We start from the raw sequence: 16756 nt of genomic DNA, 5'->3' as shown, positions 1-16756 counted from the left end.
CGAAGACAAACGTAGTCTCGAGCAGCACATTTTCTTCGAGTTTTGCTGTTGGTGCGAATACTTTCTCTCCGAGTGAGATAATTTCTGCGTTATTGGTCGAAATGCTTGGCACGGCTATCGCCAGAAATAAGCCACTGGTGGCCGCCGGGCTGGACTCCATCGCAACAACAGAGTTTGCTAGCACTCTCACAAAGCGATTGAACACGGAATTGCCGCAGACACTGCTCTTTGACTATCCTACTATCAAGTCAGTAGCTGAATTCGTTTCATCAACAACGCTCGTTGAGTGTGAGAACACGAATACAAACATGAATTGTTGCAGGGTTGTCTCATCAAATTTCATGGCTGGCTTCAATACTCAAGAGGTGGGTGAGATAATCTCGGCGTCGCTGGTTGACGTGCTTGGCACGCTTATTGTTTGTAGTAGGCCATTGATGGCTGCTGGACTGGACTCCATTGCTGCTACAGAGTTAGCAAGCATGCTGAGAGCACGACTCAACACTGAACTTCCGCAGACGCTGCTGTTCGACTATCCGACAATTGAGTCAGTGGTAGGCTTTATTTCCAATGTGGTCGTTGAAGGACACATGGTGACCTCTTTTGAGGTTGTTGCTCGAACGTCGACCGAGGCGATTGTTTCTGAAGAGTCGAGTATCGCAACGTCCATGTCAATGGCATTCTCATTTGCCCTCCCAGGCTTTCGAAGCACAGATATGGGATTCGAGCGCCTTGTTGTGCTTGGTCTTGCGACGAGCTCGAGAGTGCCTGTATTACGTTGGGAGATCGTAGGAGGCGCCTCCAACGCCTCGGCAGCATACGGGTCTTTCATTTCGTTTCTCTCTGATCCAGCAGCTTTTGGAATCTCGAAGCTAGAGTCTTGAACGATGAATCCTCAGATGATCGTAGTATTGGAAACGAGCTATTCTGCGCTCTGCGAGTCAAACTCCCGCCAGGAGCTCGCAAATATGCCAGTCGGATTCTTTTTGGGCTTCGGGGGTGTGCTCTGGAGCGGGGGCGTGGAGAAGACGGAAGCTAGCAAGAATGAAGCACCTACGGTGTACTCGGGGACTTCTGGGGCTCTCTCAGTAGCATCTGGACGAGTTTCGTTCATGCTCGGCTTGACGGGTCCCTGCATGACACTCGACACGGCATGCTCGTCTTCACTCGTGGCCGTACATCTAGCGATATCAGCCATTCGACTCCTGGAATGCCCGAAAGCTGCGGCTGCAGGAGTTGGAAGGCTCACACCGATGGTGTCTACTGCATTCTCAGCGGCAGGTATGCTCTCTGCCTTGGGTTGATGCCACACATTTGACCGCCGTGCCGATGGGTACTGCCGCGGTGAGGGCTGTGGGGCTTTCTTGCTTGCGTCTGGACAAGTTTCCGAAGCTGTGAATGTTCTGGGGACCGCAGTACAGTAAGATGGCCCGAGTGCGAGCTTGACGGCGCCGAACGGGTCATCGCAATGACGGCTGATTGAAGCCGTGAGGGATGAGAGTTGAGTTTCTGCACTCGAAGCCCACGGCACTGGGACGGCGCTTGGCGATCCGATCGAGGTATTTTTCAAATAACAAGTCGCATGTCTGTAGTTGGCTGTTTCAGGCAGGTGCCGCTATTGGAGCATTGTGTGTGAATTCAAAGTTGGTACAATGCGCATCCCTGAAGTCGAACATGGGCCACCTTGAGCCATCTGCAGCTGCAGCGGGCTTGGTGTCTCTTCTCCTCGTGTCTCTTGAGGCATGCATGATTTCAGTGAACGCGCAGCTAGACCGGTCGGTATATACTTCCAGTGACCTGGAATGTTGATTGTCCATTGAAAAGGTTGAATGTCCATCTCTCCTCGATCACGCAATCTTCGTCATTTGAGATGCCTGTCTGCCTAATTCCACAAGCGACAGTTTTTTCCAGCCCGGGTCGGCTGAGCTCGTTTGGATTTAGTGGGACAATCGGGCATGGGGCGTTTGTTTGCACGGTGAATTAGTTGTTATTTGCTTAGCATGCGAGCGTGAGATCTCAATATCGTGGGTGAATGTCATCGTAGCCGTTAGTTCAAGACAATCCGGCACGTGTCGATCTTGGAATCAAAACAGAGAGACAGCCGGTGGTGCAATGATCAAATACCCAATGGTTCTGCACACCTAAAAGTGGCGATCGCAACACCTAAAGACCTTTTGAGGCAATGGTGGACCCTGGTGACTTGGCATGGATGGTTCGGTGGTAGATACAGCACAGAGATATGTAAGATTTTATCAACTTCTGAGTCGATTATAATTATCATTGGTGTCGCCACCGTTGCGACTTCACCTGTCGACGTCTCTAGAATTCATAAGTGCCAGCAAGAAGTTGATCACGGATCCTGAATCTTTATCCATCGTGCGCGTCACTTGTGAAGTGTGATCAGGGGCTGTATCACACGAGTCAGAAATTCTTTCCAGGCTCCTGATCAATACCTCGGCTCATGTATTTCCACGGCATGGACACCTACGCGGAATTTCAAGCCAGTTCTTTGAATCACCAGGGATGGATGCGAGGTCGTGAAGTAGAGTGGATTACGGTGAGCGCTCCAAATTAAGGTGCTGACTTCTCCTCTGGACCTGGCGGTCTATTTTTGCGCGCATGATTCGGGTATGAGCCGCGCAAGTCGCGGTCGTGGCGGCTGATCACCCAGTATTCTCTGACAAGCACGAGTTAATCGGAAATGTTCGCTCGCATCCGGCGAGCTACAGACAAAGGCGATGACATCTATGGGCTTCGGGAAGACTGGACGGCATCTATGAATCACGCCCGGCGAGTCTTGAGACAACAGGCTTCTATTCATGGGTTAGCAGGTATGAGTGAAGGTGCCACGCTGGCATTCATTCTGCTCGCAGATCTCCCTTCACGATTACAGCCAGGATTCCATCCTTGAACATTAATAAGCATGTGCGCCTTGACTTCGCCAGCTCACGCATGACTCTACGTAGGAGTAGCTATCAATATTCCTTCCTTTCACTTGGTCGGCGCTGACGATACTGTAGATATTTAGCACATGGCTGGACGCACCGCCGGAATCCTCGGACCAGAGTCTGGTATTATTAGTTTCGATGGAGGACACAAGCTGCCCAAATTAGCTCCGACACTAGCTGACTCGCTCGGAGTAATTCGTCTTCGTGTGTCCGGAAAGTCATCTGCGATTGAAGGTGCTCAAAGGCCAATCTGGTGCGCAGGTGGAGGGTGCATCAGACAGCTGAATTTTGCATGTGTGCAACATGCGCTCGAGGGTAGCGGCAAATACAACGTACAGAGAACCAGCCCACGAGAGATGTCTTTGCGTTGGTGAGATGATCAATCCCTTGAATGCGCGGATCTAACCTGGGCTGGGTCTCTCGGAGACCTGCCGAGTTCAATCACATGCCAAGCTATCATTTTAAGCGGAAGACTCCACCATACCAAGCTGTTTTACCAAATCAAACCGGCTTGCATGGCCTCGTTGACTTTCACCTGGGACATCCCCCCCCCCCTGCTTGTCGCCCTTGGTAACATCACCAACATCAATGCAGACTTGGCCCAAATCGCAGACTGGTGCGTTGCTACGAGGAAGAATGTCACCCGAGGTCTTTGACCCAGGCACTCCTTCCAGCAGGTGAGCGCCGTCGCCGTCAGCGAGAGGGATGCGTGTGATCGAATAGCGGGTTGCGCATTGACCTTGAGACGTATCAAAGCTGTCGGTCTTCGAAACACACTAGCTTCAATGCGCCTGGTTGGTAGAAGAACGAACGCTTGTTCGCAGACGACGGTGATTGAAGACATTAACTGTGTGCGCGTCCTGAGCTTGAGCCTCATCAGTGTTTTGATGCACCACAAAACAACGTTTTTTTCGTGGGACCACATGTCAGAGAGACGGCAAAACATACTTCCTGCAGTCATGCTCAAAAGTTGGAATATATCTAGATTCTGCTTGTACTGGAGCTCGGGTCGGGTAGTTGTCATGGGAGCCACGCCTGTAACGCAGCATGCAATGGAATCCATTTCACAATGTTCTGTTGGCGTGGTGCTTTAGTTTGAATTTCTTCGCAACCTTGCGATTTGCAATTAGTTCACAGCCACGCCGATAATTGGCGACTTGAAGGAATCCTGTGGGGCGCCAAGGTCCAATCTTTTCCTTGCCCACATGTGCAGCGCGGGTGCAGATTGTATTGTCAGAGGAACAAACATCGCATTGTGAGTCACCGACTCATATATCAGGTCTCTGTCAGCAGACGCGCACATTGCAGAGTGTGGGTGATCGCCTGGTTCCGTTGCACCACAAACAATTGATCACACGTGGCCTGATCATGTTGCAATCATTGCCGCAACAAGCTAGGCCCTTAAAATTCGTTTGGCTTCACTTGGAATAACAGAACTTGCTGTCCTTTTGGCAATCTTAAGCCCTACATGGGAAAGCGGAATAGATATCTGTATTCATGTCGAATGCGTCGTGGAGACCAACACGTGGAATTCAATCCCAGGGAGAGATGAGCCTGCGTCAATTGCAATAATCTACTCAGGCTGCGCGAGTCTCAATGCCGTGATATCCCTCAGGGACATTTTCAATCAGATAATTTCTGCTGTTAAGGTCATATACACATCAAATCAATCCCAAGCAGACAGTGTGGAAACATCTGAGATGTGCGTCATCGATGAGGTTGTGCGAGATTGTGTATCAACGTGAGACGCTTCCCAGCTGAAACATAAACTGTCGCTTGAACTGTCACCTACTCGAGTAATGCGAGCTTTGAGTGTGGTCACAGGCACGATGTTGAGGGCAATGAAGTGGTATCTGTCGGATACGATTGAGACGGTGATACTGGTGTGGAATGATCCTAGCGTTGTGACTCTTGAGCTCAACGACCTTAATACTTTCAATGCCATGAGTCCAGGTCTCTTGCAGAAGCTAGCATTTTTGCTATGAATAGTGTTTGCTTCGAGCAGCGCTCGGGCGTTGGTGCTCCAAGCCGCGGGTCCCCACTTCTGCACTGGCGGTCGCTATGACAAAACGGCGTCTCCGTCCTCAACATGGTGGGTCAAGGCCCAGGGCACACATGGGGCTGGGCATCTTCTGGACCAGATTTGAAGCGCGTCGATCTACTCAATCTCAGTACTTCACGGGTCTTCAATCGGTGGTGGGTTGCTGTTGGGCCTGGCAAGCGAGTACCGTCTGGCAACAGCATGTGCAGTGTTCAAGTTGGGGGTGGCGTCGTATGGTCTGAGCCCCGTGCTCATGGCAACTGCGGTCCTTCCTCAGCTCGTGGGTTGGCATTTTGCTACAAGAATGTATGTCGATGGCATACTCATAGACTCTTGGCATGCTATGGCGCTGGGTCTTGTAGACAACGTTTCCTTGGATTCTCAAGCAGCTCGGTTGCTCGCGAGCGCTACTGCTTGCGCTGGAGCCAGTGTTGATGCAATACCAGTGGCAAGAAATGACTCGCACGGTCATCATTCTATCTAAGAAATACTTCTCAACAGTGAAGCCAGTGTCACTGCAGGCGCGACCCTGATGTCCATCGATGTCGCATCGCGCGCTACTGCATGACGCGCACAGTGATCCAGGGAATACGATCAAGTCACGCGCATGACACCTCTAATCGCATTGTTCAATCCGAAACCGAAGGCGCAAGCGCAACCAGTCGAATCTACCATAAACTTGTTGATCGCGCAAAGCGTGGGGACTAGCATATAAGAAGACATCCCGCTAATGGAAGCTGGAATTGACTCTCTCGCAGCTTCTGAAGTGGTCGAGTCCATAGGCGGGGCATTTGAGATGGAATTACCTGCAACATTGCTATTCGATCATCCAAGCACAGCTTCTATCTGCAAATACGTTGCAGGTTTGTCCATGACTTCCAGTCTCTGCCAGCCTTGCGATGAGCGCGCAGCCAGGCCAGCAATTGTCTTGTCGCGGGCAAAATCATCAAGTGCTGCGACTGCGTCTGCAGTTATGCTCTGGAGCAAGGGGAGTATCCAGAACCATGTGAGTTCTATAATCAAAGACTCAGTTGGCTAGGCAGTCTGCACGGACGCGCCTCTTATGGAAGCAGGCATTGACTCTCTTGGTGCCTCTGAACTCGTACAGCAGCTTTCACAACAATTTTGCCTCGAGATCTCAGCCACACTCCTTTTTGATCACCCGACAATGTCATCTATTTCTGCCTACCTGGTATTGAACCTGGATGATGCCCACCCGTCCCTGGCGCCCGGTGTCACACAGTCTATTCCTCAAACTTCTAGTCTCAGTAAAGGAACTGAAGAGTGCAATAGTCCACCTATCTTAGTGTCTCGAGTTGTAGATGGCGTCATAGTCATCTCATATAATCGGCCGAAGGAAAAGAACGCATTTGATGCTGCGGTATCGGGCGCTTTGATTACCCTCTTGGCGATGATCAGTGCAGATACATCCACGCTGGCGGTTATTATCACTGGGCGCGGTGCTTACTTCTGTACTGCTGCAAAATTTGATGAGATGCTGCGTCCTTTACGTCCAATGGAGCTTCTTGGATCTCTGACAGCTGGCTCCTTGGCCTTGTTTGATTCGTTTCTCAACTTGAGCAAACCAATCGTCGCTGCCGTGAACGGCTCCGCATTTGGCGGAGGTGTGACTCAGGCCACCCTTTGCGACAGCGCAGTCTCCTCGCGCCACGCAAAATACTCTTTGCCATTTTCTCGCTGGTGAGTGTCGCCAGAAGGCTGTTCTTCCGTGCACGTTTCCCGGATTGTGGGCCAATAGGCGGCAACTCGGATGCTCACAGATGGCTGGATTCCTGATTCGATAGAAGCCGGTTCGATAAGTTTAGTGGCTTCCATTGTTGTGGATGATTCAGTCTTGCTGAACACTGCCGAGGAGATGGCCTGACTACTCCTTGATAATCATTGTTGAACATACTCTATCCTGAAGTGTTGATCTGAAATGTAGTAGGAGTACCACACTGCAAATGCGCAGGAAAGCGTTGCGCTGGCAGACTCATGCCTATCCTCATCCTTCTTGTTGATTCAATCATAGCTTCTGTCTTCTTCTGCTGGCTATGCGTAGTTGTGTTGCTCCATGGTCGCGACCTCACCGCTTTCTTTTTAGCAGTCCCATGGCAAAACAAGCAACCTGAACTCAGGGATAGATGAGGTCTTGGTGCGCACCTGCTCAGGTGTAAATTGATCTCCTCAGCAAGGTATTTTTTTAGAGGGTGGCAAACTTCTTGCTGTCTTCCTGTCTAACCTAAAATTTGTGCTACCCAGCAGCGTCAGGTGAGATGACTAGCTCCGGCGCTTCGTCGTCAAGCAACTAGCTGCGACAACACCCCCGTCGTGATGGAGCATACCAATCATGTCTGCTGTTTCTGTGGCTTATGGGAACTTTTTTCTTGGGGAACTTAACCTGGAACGTGTTGCGTGGGGAATGTCTTTTGCAGAGGTTTCTGCCATTGATCCACAGCAGCTGATTCTTTTAGAAATTTGCTATGTCGTATTTTCAGACATGGAATCAACAGATTGTAGGGCTCATCTTTTTGAATCTCATGTTGGGGTTTACCTTGGTATTTCAGGATCCCTTGCACCGTAGAATGCAGGTAATTAACAAAACAGTAAATCTCAAAACAGGGTGAGCGTGTACGCCGGGACATCCAACGCGATGGCCGTCGCTTCTGGCCGCATCTCATACACACTCGGTCTTACCGGCCCATGTTTTCCTATTGATACTGCATGTTCAGCATCCCTCATCGCACTCCATGTTGCCACCAGTGCAATGCAGTTTGCCGAATGCAAACGCGCCTGCGCCTGCGGAGAGGGACTTCTGGAAATGATGGTTTTTGTCGCTTTTTCTGAGGCGGGCATGCTCTCAGCCCTGGGTTGATGCCACTCGTTCGACCGCCGCGCCGATGGCTACTGCCGCGGCGAGGGATGCGCTGCTTTCTTGCTTGCGTCCGGAGATGCTTCCGAAGCCGTTGATATTCTGGGGACTGCGGTGCAGTAAGATGGCCCGAGTGCGAGCTTAACGGCGCCCAATGGGTCGTCGCAACGGCGGCTGATCAAAGCCGTGGGAGATAAGGGTTGAGGATGTGCACTTGAAGCCCATGGCACGGGGACGGCACTCGGCGATCCGATCGAGGTACCCTTTGAATAGATATTTGTGTGCCATTTAATTCAAATTTTAGGTTGGCGCTGCCGTTGGCGCCTTGAACTCAAATTCGCGCTCAGTTAGCTGCGCGTCCTTAAAGTCAAACAGCGGCCACCTGGAACCATCTGCAGCCGCGGCAGGCCTCGTTTCTCTAATCCTCATGCCTCTTATCGCGTGGGTGATTGCGGTTAACGCGTAACTTAACCGGTTTCTACCTTGTCCTCGTTGATTATCGATATACGTTATTGAAAAGGCTGAACGTGCACCTGTCTTCGATCACGCAATCATCGTCGTTTCAAATGCCTGCTGAGTTGGTATTAAGGGCAAGAGCCCAAGTTAGCCCGGGTCGGCTGAGTTCGTTTGGCTTTAGCGGGACGATTGCGCACGGGGCATTCTAATCTTTAGATGGCCCTGAAGAGGAGCCCCCCCAGCTTGCCAGGATGACCTCCAGGTACCGCCAGCAGTCGACAGCTGCCTCGGATTTTTGCTTGAATTTGCGCCTTGTTGCCTGTCTGAAGTGCTCGATTCGTCCATCATCACATTTTGGTTTGGGGAGAGAGAATCCGCGTGATTCATTCTTTACTTCTGTGAGGGCGTGATCTACCCGTGCTCTGGCTAAAGTGATAGTTTTTGGTGGTGATGCAACTGACGCCGGCGCTTTACTCGGCGAGCTTCGTGTTGAACCACAAATTGAGATCTTGGCCGCAGCCTCAGCTATCACTCCCAACTCAATTTTTCAGGAACTCAGCAAGCACGCGGATACTATAAACATCTCCATCGGAATTGGTGAACCGGGTGCGCGACTTGTTGCTCACGTCGAAGCGTGGACGTCATCAAGCCCAAGTGCCCCTCGTCACAATTTTGTATACAAACACACCTGTGCAAGGCCTCCATAGTGTGCAGAGGTCTGTAATGGGACGGCAAGAGAGATGCTTGATACAATTTATCGATACATCGGGAAGCAATGAACTTGAAACATTAGGCCCTTGACCAGGCCCAGTGCAATTTGTTCCTTCGCCATTACAGGAGCAGGATTCTCCGGCCTGTTACTTGCGAGAAAAGTCCTCTCTGATGGTCACTAATGCCTGCTACTCGAGCGGGGTTCGAGTGTGGGTGGCGTTTGGCATTCTCAAGCCAACATATCATCGCGCGTAAATACTTCTGAGGCAGCATATCGTATCACGGATCAGGGATCCATGATTAATTTCGATCACACACCCACATATTAGATCATAGACGACGTCAACTTTGTAGCCTCTTTATATTTGTAGCACCGAATCAAGTTTGGTGCGCTGGTGCTTGGGATACGCACCCACGTAAATGCTCATGCAATTTTTCATGGAATTTGTCCTGAATAGAAGCGTATACTCGCTACCCAAGTATCATTGTTTGGCATAAACCGACGACTCGGAGCACTTCGCCATCTGCAGTTTGCCGATGAACATCGCTTTCAAGGCACCTGTTGTTACGGGGTGGAAAATGAGATCACACATGTCGAACTCAGTTTTGCCAATGTGTTGATTGTTGGTGCAGGTGCATTCGCGGCCGAAAATGTGCGCACTGCGTTTGAACGTGGCGCCAGCCGTGTGGCAGTTGTGCAACGACGATGAGGCGCCGTCTGCCCATTGATTGTTGACTATCTTAATTTTGTCCGGCCTTACGATTTGGAGTTTTCTCATGCAAAAGCAGGGTCGCAGCACATTTTTGCTGCATGGAATTCTGCTTTTGAACACTGTTGTGTTACCAAGCCAGAGTGCTGGTTGGAAGGGCGGATGTCGCCACACGGACACACCGTCTCGGTATCAGACATATGGCTTGTGGCTCACTACTACGGCCTTCTTTCCACGACGCTCGGTGAAGTCCAGCAAATAGGTGAATCAGAGATATGAACATCAGGTGGGGAAGCAATTTCTTGTGATATGGTCGTCAAATGTACAGGGTATTGGAAAAATGAAAGGGTGTGAGCAGTTCTCGGATAGAATTTGATATACTCAAATAATATCGTGCGTCTTAACCTTGCATATTAGGCCGAGGCAATTCTAGACAATGCCGGCGGATTCCAAAGCCCAAGCGGGTCGAGCTACTTGGAAGCGGCAGCGCTCAACATACTCATGCTGATGAAGTTTTTCGAAAGCCGAGATTGTCTTGACTCCGAAGGGATGGCAGTGGACGTCATAGATTTTCCAGCATCCGCAGCATTTCAAGAGCAAGCTCATTTTATGACCAAAAACGCTGCGTATGCGGCTGCCGCCTATTAGCGTGTGATCGATCGAAGCTTGAACTATCATCGCCGATTCCTGCCCAACCAATTCCTCTCAGAGAATCGTCGAGAATGGTCGGCGCTGGTCGATCTTTGCGAGGCACGGCATCGATCAAATCAAAAGACCCGACTTAAATCTTAATTTGGTACAATTGTCGACGCTCTGGCGCCGGAATGGGTTGATAGTGGTCTCCAAATCGGAAATATTGCAAGTCTGGGCACCGACCCGGTCGTTTCTCGATTGAATTATTGGGTTGCGAATGCTACGGACGCGCACATGAGTAAGCAGCATGTGGGTCATACGCATATGCAAGGGTGCAAGGTCGATAAGAATGCTTTTTCGGAAATTCACCGTATCATCGTTCTGTCAGCGCGAGAGCTCATTGGAACTGATCCTGATTGGGACGAGTCGCTCACAGATGCTGGTTTAGATTCCTTGGCAGGCGCCTAATACCTTTAAGCCATCTCCGAACGGCTCAACACGGAACTTCCCTCAAGTATACTCTTCGAATATCCAACGCTAGCTGCGGTGAGTGATTACTTGGGAATGATTCTCGTTGACTATAAATCTCTATGCTATGAGCCTCACTCGATCGTCAAGATTCTCGACATGTCGATCTTAGAGCTCCTTGGTACTACTGTAGCCGCTGATCGCCCCCTTCAAACCGCTGGTCTGGATTCGTTATCTGGCGTGTAGTTTGTCCAATTGATTTCAGAGTGATGCTGTATTGAGCTTCCCTCAACGTTGCTCTTCGATTACCCTACACTCGAGGCCATTTTGGCCTGGATTTTGACAACCGGCCAAGTAATACAGCCCCCTTGCGAATCCCAAAAATTCTTCGCACGTGAACATCCGTCCCGAGTGGCCGAAAGACAGCCATCGCTCTTCATCAGCCGCTCTTGCCTTGAGTTGCCTGGTCTCGTGCGGGGCAGCAGTTGTCTGACTAGGCATGTCATCTCTAGAATCAAGACCCCAACCCTGATTCCTCTATTTTGATGTCATACTAGGAGCGCAGAGAGTATCTATGGTTCGTTTCTGTCATCACCCACGATGAGTGACAGCTGCCCAGAATGGAGGAATGCGCGTCCGCTTGAGAATCTCTTGTTACATTGCGCATAATTATGTTTGGAAGTCGACTCTAGGCACCTGGAATCGGCGGTGTATGTTGGGATTCAGGGATAGATCGCAAACTAGGGTTGTGCGATCATCTCTTGGACCTTTGGCCTCACCGGCTTGTGTGTCACATTGGACACAGCCTGTTCGACTCAGCTTGTAGGCATCCACCTCATTTGAATAACCCAAACTCCAGGCTTGGTTCTCTGCTGTGGAGTGCTCGTATCAGCCTCGTAGCCTACGTGTTCAGGGGCAATGTCAGCTGTTGGGCGCTGCCACTCGTTTGATGCCCGGGCAGATGGCTATGTCTGAGGCGAAAGCTGCGTGGCGTATGCTTTAATACCAGACGCCTTGGGGTGCACGCTGCAAGTTGCATCAACGGCAGCACTTAGCGATGGGCTCCGCACAAGCCTAACGGCGCCAAACGGCAGGTCACTGGAAAATCTGATTTGATGTGTAGAATCGAAGCACGAAATTCAAGGATTGACAGTTCCGCTTGAGGCGCACAGCGCGGGATCACCGCTAGGAGATGTAATCGAAATTGGCGCAGTCAGCAGTGTCTGGCGCCAAGCGCACAATGCTACGTTGTAGTGTTCATCTCTCAAAGCGACTCTTGGTCACCTGGGAATCGCATCAGCGGGAGCAGGGATCGCCTCACTGATCGAAACGATGATCAGGGCAAGAATTGGGCCAAATCCCGAGGTTCAATGCACCAATCGTCACATTTTGCCCTTGACTGCGGCATTCCCGTGTATTTCTGTGGAAACTTGCCATATGATACAGCAGCGACATCCTAGCATAGCAGTTATTCAGGGGCGCATCAACGCGTTTGGACTCAGCGGGACGATCGCACACGCGCTGATGGACTCGAAATTCGAGGATACCCGAAACAGCGAGATGCCACCGCGTGCCTGCGTCGTGGTTTGGAGCATGCTGAGGGATAAGGAGGGCGGGGCGCGGCAAGTATGGCCGCCGGGTGCCAAACGCAGCTGGCGAGTACGCTGTATCCTCCCCGTATCCCCCGCCGATTTACCATACCCCTAATCAACACTAGGAAATACCCAGTAGGAAATACCCAGCAATCTCGATCATCATGGCATACACAGAACGAACGGTTCATTATTCGGGATTCGGACAAATGATAATTGAGGGGGTTGAACGATGGTCGAACGACATCTGACGCTGCGTTCGGCATGTTCCGGGCCACTGTGGAAGAAACTGAGAGCACTTCGCCGTACGAAGTCTGGGTCGGCGTTCTCGAAAAGTTACTCCATGTCGAGCGAGAGGCAGCAGAAGTCGAACACGCCACGGTGGGCGCGTCGCGCGGCGCTGGGAGGCGGGGAACAGAGATCTCAGCTTCTGCGTGTTCCCCCACGAGACGGACTGAAGTTTCAGGATCTCTGACCCCGAGTTCCTACTGCGAACTACTCTCGTTTTCTTCCCCTGTGAACCATAATATGCCCAACGCAGCGTCAGAGATCGTTGGACCATGCTCGAAACTCAGACGTCTGAAATCTCGTCCGACCAATGGGATCAGCGGATTGGATTCTTGGATAATATATATTTCGTTCTCTACATGAGCGCTGAATGCCCCGGCACGGGCGCCCTTCCGCAGCCCGCGGGGCCCCGAACGCCCCGGGCGGGCCGAGCTAGCACAGCCGGCGGGTCGCGAAGCCCACCGGAGGTCCTCGGGCAGCGATTCTACGCTGAGTGAACTCGGGCTTTGGGGTCTCGGGTGGTAAAATTTAAACCAAACCGACTGGGGCGTACTCGGGGGGACCTCGGGTGACTTCCCCTGGGTCCCGGGCTAGTTCCTGGCACCTATTTTCTGGGCCAGTCGGTCGGTCGGTCGGTCGGTCGTCGTCGTCGTCGTCGCCGCCGCCGCCGCCGCCGCCGCCGCCGCCGTCGACGTCGTCGCGCGCGCGGGGGAGTTTCGAACCTAATTCAGTCGCAGGGCGACCGTAGACAGGTGATGAGTTGCCCCATGCCAGCTGTCACGGCATATGAACCCGGGGATGCAAAAATCGAGTGGGGGCGCGCCCCGCAGTCGCAGTGATCGACAGTCTCGCCGCGGAAGGCCGCCAGCAGGATGTTTTGCGCTCTCGAACCCCGGCGTCGCTGTCCGGCGCAGCACGCGCGCTTTTCGTGCACCACCTAGCGCAAAACGGCGCGGCGCCGGCGCATCACATCATCGCAGCGTTATCCGACGGTCGAAACGATGCAGTTTTGGACGATTTCGATGAGGTTTTCGATTACTACTTCAATAAATTAACCCAAACGCGTTTGCTTGCTACGAGCCGGGGTCCTCACACTTAATTCACCGGCCGCGGTGAGCTTACGGCGCCCGCCGTCGGAAGCGGTTGGTGGTCCAAGTAAGCAAAATCTTACCGATGGCGACGCGCGGTGGAAAATTCCAGAGTGCTGGCGGGGACGAATGCGCAAATTTCTTAGAAAAATGTTCGCACTTAATTCGAGGGCCCGTTCCACGCGTCCAAACGCGTCGGTTTCTGAGGGCTAGGATCAACGCGGGTTAAGTTGTCCTCCCCGGAACCCCTCAGCTCAAGTCAGCTCGCTAAACGACCCACCATCGTCTAAGCCGCTCTAGACATAGACTAACGCGTCCTTAGCGAATAAAGATTGCCAACCCATAGCATAGCGCTCTTCTGTGTCTGTGGTGTCTGTCTGGTTAGCGTCACAGCGACGTGCCAGAGAGCACCAGGCTCAGCGAGGTAGCACAGTCGCCGGACAGTGCACCTGCTGGATAGTAGTTTGACTGACGTCATAGCGACGTTAGGAAGCTAATAAACTATCCTAACTTCCTACTACTCATGCCAGTAATTTCCCCGAAAATCCATGCATCTCCCTAGTATGGGCGTCGCGCACTGGCCGAGAACCAGGCCTCTGCGTTTTTTTCGAAGCTCTAGGTCCCTTTCGGAGTTGTGGCGCGGAACAGAAGTGTGGAATTCGATTGGGAATTGAATGCGTCAAAATGCCCCCCGGTTAATTTGGCAAGTTGCAGCACAAGCCCCACGTTCCGTGACCATCCATATGCTCCATCGGGATGATCGCCTTGACGACGGCCTCGACCAATAAAATGCTCTGACCCACCAGCTGTTCCGACCAGCTTCCCGGCAAAGGCCCGACTAGCGTTCCAATCGAAACTTGTTTGCAAGTTTAGCATAAAGTTTGCAATCCGACCCACTTCTACATATTCAGTATTAGCGGTCGCTTTCTGCAATTGCTGGAAAAGGTCATTAGGCGTCACAATGTCGCCGACTTTGACGGCCGCTTAGAGAAACGCGCGCTACTACGGTATTATTCATAGTTTGAATAAGAGGAAGCCGTACAAAACTGCCGTTTGCTCGAGCGCGGAAGAAACTGCGGTTGAATCTGCTCACTTGGAATCGCATGGCATGGGGTCTATCAACAACAAGCTCACAGGCTGTGTTAGTATTAGGCACTCTCTGATGCAAGTAGCGAGCAGTCCGCCAAACGAATATCCCACGAGGCAGGCGCTGCCTCCAGAGAGCTCTCGCTAGAGCACCGCAGTGTGGTGCCTGCCTCAAGAATGAACATCGACAAGGGTTTGCTGCTCAGACATAAACTCGGGGGCTTGCAAGGCGATCAGTTTCTGTTCGGTTGATAGCAAAGGTAGCAAACTTACTCCATACTAAAAGCCAAGGCCATCGTACATGACAATGATCGCGGCTGTCTGTCGCGTACCACACCTCAACGTGCCAAGAAATGAGTCAGAGACCCGCTTGATGACACGGAACTTATGAGCGGGTTATGATTTTGTTCCGTATCCCAATTCCCAACCTAGTTGTCTGGCTGACGGGGAAAGATGACAATTGCCGTGTTTTTATTTCCACTTGTCGGCCAAGCTGCGCATGTCTCTGTCTTGCTCCGGGAAAATTCGGGAGTAGACACGGCTGGTGAGACCTGGGGTCAATGGACGAGTTCTTGAGCAGCTTCGGGTCCGTCGCCGCCACACCACCGTGGATCGAAAACGATTTTACAGCGTTTGTGTTGTAGGGATTCGCCATTTGAAGCTCAAATTTAAGCCCTAAGAATTCAGCTACGGCGCTGAGGACATGGATGGGTGAGCGAACAAGGTCCTCGTATCACACTCGCGCACGGCAATTGCCAGGCAACCCGGCACAGACCTGCCTAATGTTTTTGTTGTGCGCAACCCAATCGAACTCTATGGCACTCCATTCGACGGCTGCCACTTTGTTTTGAAGTGCTAGATTCTTCTTCATGAGATCGATCCAGGAGGTAATGCAGGGCACGGGGTGGCGTGATATGAAGAGATATTTTGCTCGCTAAAATCAGGACTCAGCTTGTCATAACACCCGAACATCGCTCGAGTACGGCGGCGTCTTGTCGATGAACAGCCTAGGGGAGGCCCAATCCTAAAGTTTTCGAGACAGGTCCAAGATGCTGATGAAAGACATGGCCTGTATTGCCACAATCATTTTCACGCGCGCGCTGTTCACCGCTTTTAGCTCAACTATGGCCTGGGTGAGACCGCTGGAAAGCCCCATTGCATCGGGGAGTGCTGCTTATCGTTAATTCATCGATTCAAACGGGAGGAGATAGAGTTCTTGTGGCGCAAAAATCAGAGAATGCGCATGCAGGCACAGTTGAAGAAGTGATGATCCTGCTCGGGGGGTGGAGAGCACAAAGATGTGCGTACGATTGCACCGACGACAATTAGAGATAGCATCAGGATTCGTGAACAGGTCGAGTGGAGATTCATCCCTTGGTCCAGAAATTAATTCGGACAGTGACTTTTTAGTTCGCAGCTCCTCGAGCAGTGCATCTTCGATTGTCCCCATCGAAGGATTGCTCAAGATCAACTCGTTTGATAGCGCAACTCCGGTGGTTTGTGATAGCTTGTTCCGGAATTCAACAACTGACAAAGAATCGATGCCAAGGTCGGCCAGCGTGGTGTCGCTTTCGATACTGCTCTCAGCTGCGACCGCGTCAGACAAGGCGTCCTTGACGGAGGCATGGATTTAGTCGGGACTGGTGACTACCTGAATTCTGGATGTCCGCGCACGGGCAGCAGAAAGCTCCATCTATTTAAAAGACTCGCCAGCCGAGTTGACGATTTTTCAAACCATGGGCTGCAACTGCCTTGTGTCAAGAATGGTACAGTCCGGGGTGTGGCGACGGCGCAAGCTGTCTGGAGCCAAGAAAATTACTGATATTTTCTTCGCCTCTCGAAGGCACCGGAGGCCGAAGTCGGGAA

The 16756-nt window shown here is 51.7% G+C and overlaps 4 protein-coding genes across 4 annotated transcripts; 3 read left to right on the top strand and 1 right to left on the bottom strand.

The window, feature by feature from the left end:
- Window positions 1-101: 101 nt before the first annotated feature.
- Window positions 102-2360, top strand: AURANDRAFT_67993 (hypothetical protein; the record flags this gene model as incomplete). The annotated part of the gene is made up of 8 exons (XM_009043614.1): window positions 102-247; window positions 323-767; window positions 897-1253; window positions 1279-1341; window positions 1603-1772; window positions 1822-1897; window positions 1997-2025; window positions 2222-2360. The coding sequence occupies 8 exons, from the start codon at window positions 102-104 to the stop codon at window positions 2358-2360; spliced, it is 1425 nt and encodes a 474-aa protein (XP_009041862.1).
- Window positions 2361-6289: 3929 nt separating this feature from the next.
- On the top strand, window positions 6290-6685 carry AURANDRAFT_5631 (hypothetical protein; the record flags this gene model as incomplete). The annotated part of the gene is made up of 1 exon (XM_009043615.1): window positions 6290-6685. A coding segment is annotated over one exon (396 nt), but the record flags the coding sequence as incomplete, so codon positions are not given.
- A 651-nt stretch (window positions 6686-7336) lies between these two features.
- On the top strand, window positions 7337-10383 carry AURANDRAFT_67991 (hypothetical protein; the record flags this gene model as incomplete). Its single annotated transcript, XM_009043616.1, has 13 exons — window positions 7337-7566; window positions 7594-7813; window positions 8163-8320; window positions 8379-8439; window positions 8577-8628; window positions 8753-8920; window positions 9120-9232; window positions 9355-9375; window positions 9397-9441; window positions 9484-9720; window positions 9796-9997; window positions 10022-10083; window positions 10153-10383. 13 exons carry the CDS (start codon window positions 7337-7339, stop codon window positions 10381-10383), a joined length of 1800 nt encoding a protein of 599 aa, XP_009041864.1.
- Window positions 10384-11124: 741 nt separating this feature from the next.
- On the bottom strand, window positions 11125-12591 carry AURANDRAFT_67990 (hypothetical protein; the record flags this gene model as incomplete). The annotated part of the gene is made up of 6 exons (XM_009043596.1): window positions 11125-11373; window positions 11436-11532; window positions 11671-11737; window positions 11843-11943; window positions 12223-12292; window positions 12561-12591. 6 exons carry the CDS (start codon window positions 12589-12591, stop codon window positions 11125-11127), a joined length of 615 nt encoding a protein of 204 aa, XP_009041844.1.
- Between the last annotated feature and the right edge of the window lie 4165 nt (window positions 12592-16756).

Source organism: Aureococcus anophagefferens, assembly GCF_000186865.1.
Source record: "Aureococcus anophagefferens unplaced genomic scaffold AURANscaffold_59, whole genome shotgun sequence".
NCBI classification, from domain to species: Eukaryota; class Pelagophyceae; order Pelagomonadales; family Pelagomonadaceae; genus Aureococcus; species Aureococcus anophagefferens.
Note: the sequence above shows the minus strand (reverse complement) of the source record. Positions and strands in the feature narration are given on the sequence as shown.